We start from the raw sequence: 14048 nt of genomic DNA on the forward strand, positions 1-14048 counted from the left end.
AATGAGGACTATTATGAAGCATGAAGGGCAGATTACAGATGTTTGCTTAGATTTCTTTGATTTTTTTTTTTTTTTAACACCAGGCTATAGGTTTATCTTTTCCATCTCCATTCTGTGGAAGAGATATACCTGTAGTAAGGCTCTGGATTTACATTTTCTCATTCTTAATCAGTATCAGACTGTATACTGGACTTTTTATGTAGAGCTATCAAATATGTTCAAAATATATCTAGATTTTGTATGTATGCCAGTGAAAGTGCTTAATTGTGTGTGTGTTTCTTCATTTTGAAGGATTCTAGGTAGGCAGATAATCACTCCAAGTGAAGGTTATAGATTGTATCCCAGATCCCCTTCTGCTGTTTCTGCTTCATATGAAACAACCTTGTCTCAAGAAAGAGATTCTACTATGTGAGTATTCCATTATGTAAGTATTTCAATGTGCCCTAATATGCAAGTATTATATCCTACCAGTTGTATTAAGGGATTAAAATACTTCTTCCTACTTACTGGTATTTAGTAAAGCATAGCAAATTCTGTAAGATGGTCCGTAGTCTTTGTGTATATTAAAATTTTATTATGTAATTTTGTTCAAAAAGTTATACCTTTCTTGGAGTGTATTAGTCTGTTTTCTGTTGCTTATAACAGAATACCTGAAACTGGGCAATTTATAAGGAAAAGGAAGTTATTTCTTACAGTTCTGGAGGCTGAGAAGTCCAAGGTCAAGGGGCAGGATCTGGGAGGACCTTCTTGCTGGTGGGACTCTCTGCAGGGTCCCAAGGCAGTGCAGGGACTCACATGGCAAGGGGGCTGTTCATGCTAATATGCCAACTCGGGTTTCTCTTTTTTTTTTAATAAAGCTACCAGTTCCCCTTCCACGATAATCCAATAATCCATACATGGATTAAACCATTCACGAGGACAGAACCCCCGAGATCCAATTACCCCTTAAAGGCTCCACCTCTCAACACTGCCAAATTAGGGACTAAATTTCAACATGAATTTTGGAGGGGACAAATATTCAAACCATATAATAGTGCTTAAGGATATTCTTGTTATTCAGGTCTCTATATCTATATATATTTACATACATCTATAAATATGGACACTTCCTTCTTGACATAAATGTGTAAATAGAATGGTTTTTTAAAAATGTCGAAGTCTAAGAAAAAGACTTTTAAAACTTTTTTGAAAAAATGTTGAAAGTGATTTTTTAATAACGTAATATTAATTACAATTTAATATCTTTAAAGAAATTAAACTTCAAAGTACTTTTTTTTTTTTTTTGAGATGGAATCTCCCTCTGTCACCCAGGCTGGAACAGTCTTGGCTCACTGCAACCTCTACCTCCCAGGTTCAAGCATTTCTTCTGCCTCAGCCTCTCGAGTAGCTGGGACTACAGGTGTGCACCACAACGCCCGGGGTTTCACCATACTGGCCAGGCTGGTCTCGAACTCCTGACCTCGTGATCCATCCGCCTCGGCCTCCCCAAAGTGCTGGGATTACAGACATGAGCCACCACACCCAGCCTTTTTTTTTTTTTTTTTTTTTTTTTTGAGATGGAATCTTGCTCTGTCACCGAGGCTGGAGTGCAGTGTGCAATGGCACAATCTCAGCTCACTGCAACCTCCGCCTCCCAGGTTCGAGCAATTCTCCTGCCTCAGCCTCCCAAGTAGCTGGGATTACAGGCGCCCACCACCACGCCCGGCTAATTTTTGTATTGTTGGTAGAGATGGGGTTTCATCATGTTGGCCAGGCTGATCTTGAACTCCTGACCTCAGGTGATCTGCCTGCCTCAGCGTTCCGAAGTGCTGGGATTACAGGTGTGAGCCACCATGCCCGGCCCAAAGTAATTTTTTAATGGCAAGATCTTTTGAACACCTCAGACTTTTTAAATAGTAGCAAAATAAACCTAAATAGGATTACTTTGAAACCTATACCTATACTTAAATCTACTGTAAAATATAATATCATAGTTTTAATTCATTTAAAAAATTATTCGTATACTTTTTCCCATGGCTGCAGTTTTACTTATTCGATACCTTCCAATAGTTGTAGTAATACTTACTTTTGGAGCCTCCTTGAGTCTGTGGTAATCTCACCAGACCATAAAGTAAAACATTACTGTTAGGGTTATGGGATCTGGGTTATCAACTGATTTTTGGTCAGATAATGATATTTATTTGCTGTTCCTAAAGTGATTTAAACTCAAGCTGCTGGTCGTTAGGCATTCTTTTTAAATTAAGTCTCATGCATTATATCGATAAGTTTACTCCTTTAATATAATATAAAAAATTTTACAGCCTAATGTCACCCACAGAAATGATGTATTCTTTCATTCTCTCTGATCAAAATTATATAACTCATATTCTGTTATTAGGATATATCGACCTGATCTGTTAATGTAAACTTTATATGTGCCTTATTTTATAACTATCAATGGTAAGTTCATTTAGAAATTTAATCTTCAAGGAAATAAGAAATCAAGTCTGAGCAGTTAGTCATCCTTTTTAGGACATCTGACTATATCACCATTCTGCGACATATTGCTAATACCCTTTCCTTTTTACTTGCTACTACCAGTGTTGATTAGTCTTCCTATTTTTGGTTCTACTTTTTCCTGGGATATTTGACTCACAGTTCTCAATAGTTTTCTTTACTTACACAAGTAAAACAAATACCTATTTACACTTTATACACAGACATATACTTAGAAGAAACAAATTATCCAGGTATATTAGCACACCACTACTTATTGGAAGTCATAAAAAATTAAACAAAATCCATGATATTTACCTCTTTCATGTAACAGCTACTTTGTTCATACTTTATATTTTTATTCTTGAGTACCATTATGAACTCATAGCATTTCAAAATATTTATATATTTACTTAGCAATAATTAGTATTGATGCTGTAATTGTTACAAGTTAGCCACTTAAAGCTAGTACTTTTGGTTTTGTTTTGACTATATCTTTGCTTTCTGGTACAGTAGGATGTGCCAGGCCCATCCTTAACTTTTTCTTCCTTTAACATCTAGAATCAGCTGAACTTTAAGGAGACTTACTCCTTTGAGAGGCTAATACAGTTGTATTAAAGAACCAAGTTGGGTGGTGAGGGTATGTAAGTTGTGCTACTGCTATTTTGCCACTTTGTTTTATTTATTTATTTATTTTTCAAGAGATAGGGTCTTGCTCTGTCACCCAGGCTGGAGTGCAGTGGCACAATCATAGCTCACAGCAGCCTTGAGCTCCTAGCCTCAAGCAGTCCTCCCACCTCAGCCTTCTGAGTGGCCAGGCTATTTTGCCACTTTTTGCTGTGAGAGGTATGAAGAAAATGTGTCATTAATTCATTTTGATTTTTCAGTTTAACAAATCAGGTTATCATAAAATATAAGGTTTATCAACTGCTAAGACTTTCTATAAAAATAACATTTCAGATTATATCCATTCTTGCCCTCTCCAGCATATTCTCCACATTAAATCAGATTTTTTTAAATTCAGGGTTGATCCTTTCTGTCTCCCACTTAAAAACTTTCAGTAGCTTTCCACTGAATTTAAGATAAAAATCTAAAATTGTGTCATCAGCTGGCCCCTGCCTACTTCTCTAAGACATCTATCAGTCTCTCTCTCTCATTCATTAATCCTTCCAACACTGGCTTTCTTTCAGACCTCAAATGCACGAAACTAGGTATTTGGTTCAGTTCTCTAGGAGTTCTTGGGCCAGAAGAAAGTAGTAGAGTAAATAATATAGTAATACAGCATCTTCCTGTTTGTATCTCTAACACCTAGGACAGTGCCTGTAACATGGTTAGCAGTCAACTTGCTGCTTCCTTTTCTTTTTGGTTTTGTTTTTTGTTTTTTGAGACAGGGTCTTACTCACTTGTACAGGCTGGAGTGCAGTGGTGCAATCACAGGTGACTACAGCCTTGACCTCCTGGGCTAAAGCAATCCTCCTGCCTCAGCCTCCTGAGTAGCTGGGACCACAGGCGTGCTCTACCACATCTGGCTAATTTTTGTATTTTCAGTAGAGATGGGGTTTCACCATGTTGCCCCGGCTGGTCTTGAACTCCTGAGCTCAAGTGATTTGCCCACCTTGGCCTCCCAAAGTGCTGGGATTACAGGCATGATGCGCCATGCCTGGCCACTCTTTTTTCTTAACTAAGTAAAAGCAGATCATATTTCCATTTTTAGAAAAACTACACAAAAATGAATTAATGTATACATTGACATTATGGTTGCAAAACAAAGTAATTAATGTCTAGGTCAAAATGAAGTTCCTCAGCACTGTAAGACAGGGTGAGAGAAACAAACACACAAAAAGAAGAAATTCCAGCCAGGCACAGTGGCTCACGCCTGTAATCCTGGCACTCTGGGAGGTTGAGGCAGGTGGATCACTTGAGGTCAGGAGTTTGAGACCAGCCTGGCCAACATAGTGAAACCCTGTCTCTACTAAAAATAAAAAAAATTAGCCAGGTGTGGTGGCGCACGCCTGTAATCCCGGCTGCTTGGGAGGCTGAGGCAGGAGAATCCCTTGAACTTGGGAGGCAGAGGTTGCAGTAAGCTGAGATCACATCACTGCACTCCAGCCTGGGCGACAGAGCGAGACTCTGTCTCCAAAAAAAAGGAAAATCCAGGAACTTGTGGCAACATACAGGGGAAATACAGGCCAAAAAAGGATCCCGAAAAGATGAGTTTGAAGACATTTCCACTTGAGAAAAACTATGCATTCTGCTACTTCAAGTTAGCTAAGGGGCTTATTTATACTTAGATATATATCCCAACAAAAAATAACTAACTATAATATCTAATGAGTTGCTAAAGTACATGACTACATGCTGAATTATAACCCTTTAAAAATCATTAAAAGAATGGAGAACCCAAAAATAAACCCTTGCAATTATGGCCAAATGATTTTCGACAAGAGTGCCAAGACTACCTGGGTAAAGGACAGTCTCTTTAACAGATGGTGTTAGGAAAACTGGACACCCACATGCAGAACAATGAAGTTAGACCCTTACTTATACCATATACAAAAATTAACTCAAAATGGATCGAAGACCTAAATGTAAGATGTAAAACTGTGCCAGGCGCGGTGGCTTAAGCCTGTAATCCTAGCACTTTGGGAGGCCAAGACGGGCGGATCACGAGGTCAGGAGATCGAGACCATCCTGGCTAACACGGTGAAACCCCGTCTCTACTAAAAAAATACAAAAAACTAGCCGGCCGAGGTGGCGGGCGCCTGTAGTCCCAGCTACTCAGGAGGCTGAGGCAGGAGAATGGCGTAAACCCAGGAGGCGGAGCTTGCAGTGAACTGAGATCTGGCCACTGCACTCCAGCCTGGGTGACAGAGCGAGACTCCGTCTCAAAAAAAAAAAAAAAAAAAAAAAAGATGTAAAACTGTAAAACTCCTAGAATAAAACATAGGGGCAAGGCTTCAGGCCATTGGATTTGGCATTGATTTCTTGAATATAACACTAAAAGCACAGGCAACAAAAGCAATAACAGACAAATGGAACTACATCAAATATAAACACTTCTGAACATCAAAAGAAACAAAAGAATGAAAAGGCAATATATGGAATGGGAGAAAAGATTTGCAAATCATATCTGATGAGGAGTTAATATCCAGAATATATAAGAATCATCTATAACCCAACAACAACAAAAAATAGTAATCCAGGCTGGGCATGGTGGCTCATGCCTGTAATCCCAACACTTTGAGAGGCCGAGGCGGGTGGATCACCTGAGGTCAAGTGTTCAAGACCAGCCTGGCTATACATAGTGAAACCCCATCTCTACTAAAAATACAAAAATTAGCTGGGAGTGGCAGTGTGCACTTGTAATTCCAGCTACTCAGGAGGCTGAGGCAGGAGAATTGCTTGAACCCAGGAGGCAGAGGTTGCAGTGAGTTGAGATCGCACCATTGCACTCCAGCCTGGGCGGCAACAGTGAAACTCCATCTCAAAAAATAATAATAATAATTCAATTGAAAAAATGGACAAAGGACTTGAATAGACAATTCTACAAAGATATGCAAATGGCCAATAAGCACCTGAAAAGATGCTAGGCAGGAAGGATAGCTCTTGGCCACTTGTTCCTTCCAATCATCCCAGAGGGCCTTGGCAGTAATCACTTTTTTAGAGATGCGGAACTGTACTTCCTAATGCCTACACCTGGAAGGACTGGTTCCAAATTAAACTCTTTGTGTAAATAAAAAACCTAGCAGTCATTTTATCCTCCATGAATGTGGGAGAAGAATAAAGTTATGTCACACAAGAAAACACATCTCTATTTAAATATAACTACCAGGGCAACACAGTATTAGGTAAGATAACTGTTATTCTTTTTGTTTGGTTGTTTGTTTTAGGAGACAGGGTCCCACTATGTTGCCCAGGCTGGCCTCAAACTCCTGAGTTCAAGAGATCCTCCTGCCTTGACCTCCCAAATAGCTGGGACTGTAGGCACATGCCACTGTATCCAGTCTATTCCTTTGTTAAATAAATGAATTACAGACATTATATAAATTAAAGGTTATTTTCCAGATATAGTAATCTCCAAAGTCCAATGATTTAAAAGATTCCTTTGTTAAAAATAACATATGCAGTTTTTCAGTCAGATGCTAAGTAGTTTTTCACATCATGTCTGGTGGCTCCGTGGATTATAACAGCAGAGAACATGGCGGCCCACAGAGAATGGACCCTGATGGTGTCATCGAGAGCAACTGGAAGGAGGTTGTTGATAACTTTGATGATACAAACTTAAAGGAGTCTCTTCTTTGGGGTATCTATGCTTATGATTTGAGAAGCCTTCCGCTATTCAGCAGAGACCTATTATTCCCTGTATTAAAGATTCAAAAGATGGCCGGGCACAGTGGTTCACACCTGTAATCCCAGCACTTTGGGAGGCCGAGGCGGGTAGATCGCCAGAGGTCAGGAGTTCGAGACCAGCCTGGCCAACATGGTGAAACCCCATCTCTACTAAAAATACAAAAATTAGCTGGGCATGTTGGTGGGTACCTGCAATCCCAGCTACTCGGGAGGTTGAGGCAGGAGAATCAACCCTTGAACTTGGGAGGCGGAGGTTGCAGTGAGCCGAGATCGCGCCATTGTACTCCATCCTGGGTGACAAGAGCAAAACTCCATCTCAAAAACAAAACAAAACCAAAAGTACCCGAAAGTTATTTCTGGCACTTGGAGACTATACGGGAGCAACATGTCATGCCTGCATTGGTGGAACAGATGTTCAAAATGAATGCAAAAACTGCAGGCTGAAGCACCACATATTGTTGGTACACCAGGGAGAGTATGTGATATGTTAAACAGAAGATACCTTTTTCCAAAATGGATCAAAATGTTAGTTTTGGATGAAGCAGATGAAATGTTCAGCCAAGGGTTTAATGATCAAATCTATGAGATTTTCCCAAAAATTAAATACAAGTATTTAGGTTGTGTTGCTTTCTGCCACGATGCCAACTGATGTGTTGGAAGTGACCAAAAAATTCACTAAAGATCCAATTCAAATTCTGGTGAAAAAGGAAGAATTGAACCTTGAAGGAATCAGTTTTATATCAATGTTGAGCGAGAGGAATGGAAGTTGGATACACTTTGTGATTTGTACAAAACACCATTAAACAGGCTGTTATTTTTCTCAATACAAGGTGCAAGGTGGACTGGCTGGCTGAGAAAATTCATGCCAGGGACTTCACAGTTTTTGCTCTGCATGGTGACGTGGACCAGAAGGAGAGAGATATTATCATGAGGGAATTCCGATCAGGGTCAAGCCCTGTTCCGATCACTACTGACTTGTTGGCATGTGGGACTGATGTCCAAGTGTCTTTGGTTATAAACGATGATCTACCTACCAGTCATGAAAACTATATTCACAGAATTGGCAGAAGGGGTCGATTTAGTAGAAAAGGTGTGGCTATAAACTTTGTTACTGAAGAAGACAAGAAGATTCTTCGTGACACTGAGATTTTTCTACAATACTACAGTGAAGGAAATGCCCATAAATGTAGCTGATTGTATTTAATTCCTGGGATGAGAGAGTTTTGTATGCAATGCTCCCTGTTGTCGAATAGACAATTACAATGTGCGTTGTGCTTCTTTCTTTAGGAATATTTGAATCTTGTCTCAATTCTCATAACAGATCAGAAATACAGATTTTGATAGCAAAGCAACATTAGTCGTGAGCTCTTGTGAGGAAAGTCATTGGCTTTATCCTCTTTAAACTGTTAGGATAGGTATAAAAGAAAAAAAAATTTTCTTTCTTCGAAATTTATTTCCTAGTTCTGTAGAAATAGTTGTATTAGATGTTCTGTATTATTTAATAATATATTTGGGGACTAAAATATATAAGTGCTGTATAAAGTCAGCCAATTATATTAAAGTAGTATGTCTGCCCTTATTGTGTTTGTCATTAGCCTGAGTAGGAAGGCCTTTAAAATTGATTTTTTTAGAAAGCATTCAAATGCATTTTATTTGGTATTGTATTTATTGCAATCAAGTATTTAATTAGTGCTAAGTGTGAACTGGACCCTGTTGCTAAGCACAAGCAAGCAATCATATCCTAAGTAGGGTTAGATTCCCAGTAAAATTGCCATATTGCACATGTCTTAATGACGTTTGAGTGTTAAATAAACTGTATATTCACTTAAAAAAAAAAGAAAAAAAAAGGAAATAACGGCCAGGCGTGGTGGCTCACGCCTATAATCCTGGCACTTTGGGAGTGTGAGGTGGGCAGATAACCTGAGGTCAGGAGTTTCAGACCAGTCTAGCCAACACGGTGAAACCCCGTCTCTACTAAAAGGACAAAAATTAGCCAGGCGTGGTGGCGCACACCTGTAATCCCAGCTACTGGGGAGGCTGAGACAGGAGAGTCGCTTGAACCCTGGAGGCAGATCTTGCAGTGAGCCAAGATCATGCACTGCACTCCAGCCTGGGTGACAGAGCGAGACTCTGTCTCAAAAAAAAAAAAAAAAAAAGAAAAGAAAAAAAAGAAATAACATTTACAAAGACAACTTTATGGTTGTAGAATACTATCTTATTTTTTGCTGCAGCTTTAGGGGAAATGGGAATATTTTTCCTTCTTATGTAGCTAAAATTTCTTCTAATAGCAGTTATATTTGGCCTATAGTTGTTAGAAATTCCTATTTGTTTTTCAACACAAAGAATTCCATTAGTTACCACTGACTAAAAATATAATTGGTTATTAGTATAAATGGAATAATACAATAGCAGAATAACATAATGGAATGTTGGATATACATTCCATATGTTTGATAGCTTTTTTTTTGTCACCCAGGCTGGAGTGCAATGGCGTGATCTCTGCTCACTGCAACCTTTGCCTCCCAGGTTCAAGGGATTCTCCTTCCTCAGCCTCCCAAGTAGCTGGGATTACAGGCGTGAGCCACCATACCCGGCTAATTTTTTGTATTATTATTATTTTTTTTTTTAAAGGAGAGACGGAGTTTCACTGTGTTAGCCAGGATGGTCTCAATCTCCTGACCTCGTAATCCGCCCACCTTGGCCTCCCAAAGTGCTGGGATTACGGGTGTGAGCCACTGCCCCTGGCCTAATTTTTGTATTTTTTAAGTACAGACAGGGTTTCACCATGTTGGCCAGGCTGGTCTCAAACTCCTGACCTCAGGTGATCTGCCTGCCTCAGCCTCCCAAAGTGTTGGGATTAGAAGCATGAGCCACTGTGCCCAGGCTGTTGGATAGCTTTTAATTTTATTATGGTAAAAAAAAAAATTACTGTCACCACTATTTTATACAAGAAAAATATTAACACAAAAAAGCATGAAGTACATAATCTCAAAATAATGATAATCCTTTTTAAGAAAAGATTTGGCAATATTACTAGGTATTATCGCTAATATTACTAAGTATTTCACTAATTTTGGTGTGGAACAGTAAAAATTTTGTCATGGATTGGCATAAATCTGCTGACTGGAATTTGGGAACCATTGTTTTAGAATTTTAGAACAGAGACTTAAAGAATCTTAAATCGGCCGGGCGCGGTGGCTCAAGCCTGTAATCCCAGCACTTTGGGAGGCCGAGACGGGCGGATCACGAGGTCAGGAGATCGAGACCATCCTGGCTAACACGGTGAAACTCTGTCTCTACTAAAAAATACAAAAAAACTAGCCGGACGAGGTGGCGGGCGCCTGTAGTCCCAGCTACTCGGGAGGCTGAAGCAGGAGAATGGACTGAATCCGGGAGGCGGAACTTGCAGTGAGCTGAGATCTGGCCACTGCACTCCAGCCTGGGTGACAGAGCAAGATTCCGTCTCAAAAAAAAAAAAAAAAAAAGAATCTTAAATCTCCAACTTAAAGATTTTTAGAAACAGTAGTATCAGCTGATTTAGACATATTGGATCTCCAAATCGATTCCCTCCCTCCCTCCCGCCCGCCCTTCATCCCTTCCTTCCTTTTTTTTTTTTTTTTTTTTTTGTGAGAGAGGGCCTCACTTTGTCACCCAGACTGGAGTACAGTGGTGCAATCTGAGCTCATTACAGCCTTGATCTCCTGGGCTTAGGTGATCCTCCCACCTCAGCCTCCTGAGTAGCTGGGACTACAGGTGTGCACCACCACATCTGGCTAATTTTGTATTTCTTGTAGAGACAGGATTTCGCCTTTTGCCCAGGCTGAGCTTCTCTTATCTCTTACCATCTCCATCCCAGTGCCACCTGCCATGGTCAAGGATCTTATCTGCTTACCAACTCTTGTCTAAGAGAAGTTTACTTCTTTTTATGTTAAAGAAGTCTGGAGGAAGGCAATGTAAAGTGGTGGCATGGTGTTTTCAGGGACTAAGACGCTTCATCTTTCTGTTATATCATGTTAGCCCACTATGTTTTTTCTGAAGTTTTCTTCATGGTTCAAGATAGCTGATAGAGCTCCAAACGTGATATTCACTTTCCAGGTAGCAGAAAGGAGGAAAGACAGCAGGGCCAAATGGTATTCCCTGCAGTCACACCAGTTCCCTTTAAACAGCCTTCCCAGAGTCCTACAAAATAATTCTGCTCATATTGCATTGACTATGTCTGGCTGCAAGGTGACTGGGAGATGCAGTCTTTGAGGTGGATATGTTGTTTCCATGAATTGGGATGATTTTACTAGGAAAGAAGGAGAGAATGGATATTGAGGGGCATGTAGCATTCTCTACCATGTATGTATATGGTTTTTATGAAATTATATATTTTGTAATCTCTTTATACTTAATATTTTATTGTGGACATCTTCCATTTTTCCCAATATTAACGTAAGGACTTTATTCCATTGCATGAATATATCACTATTTAAGAAACTCATCCCCAAATCCTCTATTTTGAAACAGTTCGGCTAGTTTCTATTTTTGGCAATTATAAACAATTCTGTGATCATAATTCTTTTTTTTTTTTTTTTTTTTTTGAGATAGGGTCTCCCTCTGTTGCCTAGGCTGAAGTGCAGTGGCACAGTCATGGCTCATTGCAACTTCTGCCTCCCAGGCTCAAGTGATTCTTCTACTTCAGCCTCCTGAGTAGCTGGGACTATAGGTGCATGCCACCATACCTGGCTAATTTTTGTACTTTTTTGCAGAAATCAAGTTTCACCATGTTGCACAGGCTGGTGTTAAACTCCTGGGCTCAAGCGATCCACTTGCCTCAGCCTCCCAAAGTGTTGAGATGACAGGAATGAACCACTGTGCCCCACCAATCATAATTCTTATAGCTAAATCTTACAGGTCATATCCTTAAAGGAAATCCCTACAAATGAAACCACTGAATCAGAGAAAATGTGTATTCTAAAGCTCCTAATACATATTTCCAAAACGTCTTCCAGTAAGATTTTCCCACCAGCCTTGTTTAAAAGTGCCATGGGTTTATTTTATGTATGTATGTATGTATGTATGTATGTATGTATGTATGTAGGTATGTATTTTGTGACAGTGTCTTGCTCTGTCGCCCAGGCTGGAGTGCAGTAGTGTAATCTCAGCTCACTGCAACCTCCACCTCCCAGGTTCAAGCAGTTATCCTGTCTTAGCCTCCCAGGTAGGGATTACAGGCATATGCCACCACACCTGGCTAATTTTTGTACTTTTAGTAGAAATGGGATTTCACCATGTTGACCAGGCTGGTCTTACTCCTGATCTCAAGTGATCCACCTGCCTTGGCCTCCCAAAGTGCTGGGATTACAGGCATGAGCCATGGGCCCAGCTGCCATGGGTTTATTCTGTTTTCCTAGTTAAAAAGAAAATACTTAAGGCACAAAAAAATATAAAGAGCAATACAAAGCGTAAATTGGTTATATTTAACATTTGATTAAACTGAGATCCATTTTTTAAGATTTTATTTCTCAGATTCGATTGACTTTCTCCAAAGTAAACCCACTGAAACAAATGAGTCATCACATATTTATTGAATGCCTAGGAAGGAAGAGAAATTTAAATATTAATAAGATAAGATCCCTGCCCTTAAGGAGCATATATTTTGGGCAATGATGGAGTTACTGAAATAAGGATATAACCTCCTGAGATATCTTACGATGTAATTAGGAATGTGATTATTCTTAGTTTTTAAAAAACTTGTTTGTTAGCTTGTTATCGTTTAGATATTTGTCCTTGCCTAAATCTCTTGTAGAATTATAATCCCCAGTGCTGGGAGGTGGGGCCTAGTGGGAGGTGTCTGAGTCATGGGGACAAATCCCTCATGACTTGGTACGATCTTTGCAATAGTGAATGAGTTCTCATGAGATCTAGTTATTTAGAAGTGTGTGGCACCACTCCACACACACACTCTCCTTCTCCTGCTCTGGCCACGTGATACGCCTACTCCTGCTTCACTTTCTACCATAAGTTAAAGCTTCCTGCAGCCTCTCTCAAAGCAGATGCTAGCACTATTAGCACCATCCTTCCTGTACAACCTGCAGAGCTATAGGCCAATTAAGACTCTTTTCCTATAAATTACCCAGTCTCAGGTATTTGTTGTTGTTGTTGTTGTTTGAGATGGAGTCTTACTCTGTTGCCCAGGCTGAGGTGCAGTGGTGTGATCTCGACTCACCACAACCTCTGCCTCCCGGGTTCAAGCAATTCTCCTGCCTTAGCCTCCTGAGTAGCTGGGACTACAGGTGCGTGCCACCGTGCCCAGCTGATTTTTGTATTTTTAGTAGAGATGGGGTTTCACTGTGTTGGCCAGGCTGGTCTCAAACTCCTGACCTCGTGATCCGCCCGCCTTGTCTTCCCAAAGTGCTAGGATTATAGGTGTGAGCCACCACACCTGGTTAGGTATTTCTTTATAGCAATGCAAGAATGACTTCATACAGAACACTGATACCAAGGAATGGGGTATTGCTATAAGGATACCTGACAATGTGGAAGTGACTTTGAAACTGGGTAATGGGCAGAGGTTGAAAGGTTGGAGGGCTCAGAAGACAACAGGAACATGAGGGAAAGTTTAGAATTTCTTAGAGACCAGTTAAATGATTGTGACCAAAATGCGAATAGTGAAATGGACGATAAAGTCCAGGCTGACAAGGTCTCAGAAGGAAATGAGGAACTTATTGGGGACTGGAGCAAAGGGCATGCATGTTATGCCTTAGCAAAGAACTTGGCTGTATTGTGTCCATGCCCTAGAGATCTGTGGAATTTTGATCTTGAGAGTCATGATGTAGGGTACTGGGTAGCAGAAATTTCTAAGTTGCAGAGTGTTCAAGAAGTAACATGGCTGCTTCTAACACCTGTGCTTAGATGTGGGAGCAAAGAAATGACTTAAAGTTGGAATTTATATTTAAAAGGGGAGCAGAGCATAAAAGGTTGGAAAATTTGCAGCCTAGCCACGTGACAAAGAAAGAAAAAGCTTTTTGGCATGAGGAATTCAAGCAGGCTGTGGAGCAACAATTTGATAGAGATATTTGCATAACTAAAAAGCAGCAAAGTGCTAATAGCCAAGACAATGGGAAAAAGGCATGTCAGAGACCTTCATAGCAGCCCCTCCCATCACAGGCCCAGAGGCCTAGGAGGGAAGAATGGTTTTGTGGGGCAGACCCAGGACCTTGTTGCCTTGAGCAGCCTTG

The 14048-nt window shown here is 40.2% G+C and overlaps 1 protein-coding gene and 1 pseudogene across 3 annotated transcripts in view; both read left to right on the forward strand.

Annotated features, from left to right (window-relative positions):
* Positions 1 to 14048, forward strand: part of FAM149B1 (family with sequence similarity 149 member B1) — a 78405-nt gene that overhangs the window by 25010 nt on the left and 39347 nt on the right. For all 3 annotated transcript variants that reach the window (XM_003903780.2, XM_009214704.1, XM_017962942.3), the window contains exon 5: positions 292 to 408. In XM_003903780.2, the coding sequence (XP_003903829.1) occupies positions 292 to 408 (117 nt within the window). The remainder of the gene's footprint in view (positions 1 to 291; positions 409 to 14048) is intronic.
* On the forward strand, positions 5975 to 8092 carry LOC101000526 (annotated as a pseudogene).

Source organism: Papio anubis, chromosome 11, assembly GCF_008728515.1.
Source record: "Papio anubis isolate 15944 chromosome 11, Panubis1.0, whole genome shotgun sequence".
In the NCBI taxonomy this organism is placed as follows: Eukaryota; Metazoa; Chordata; class Mammalia; order Primates; family Cercopithecidae; genus Papio; species Papio anubis.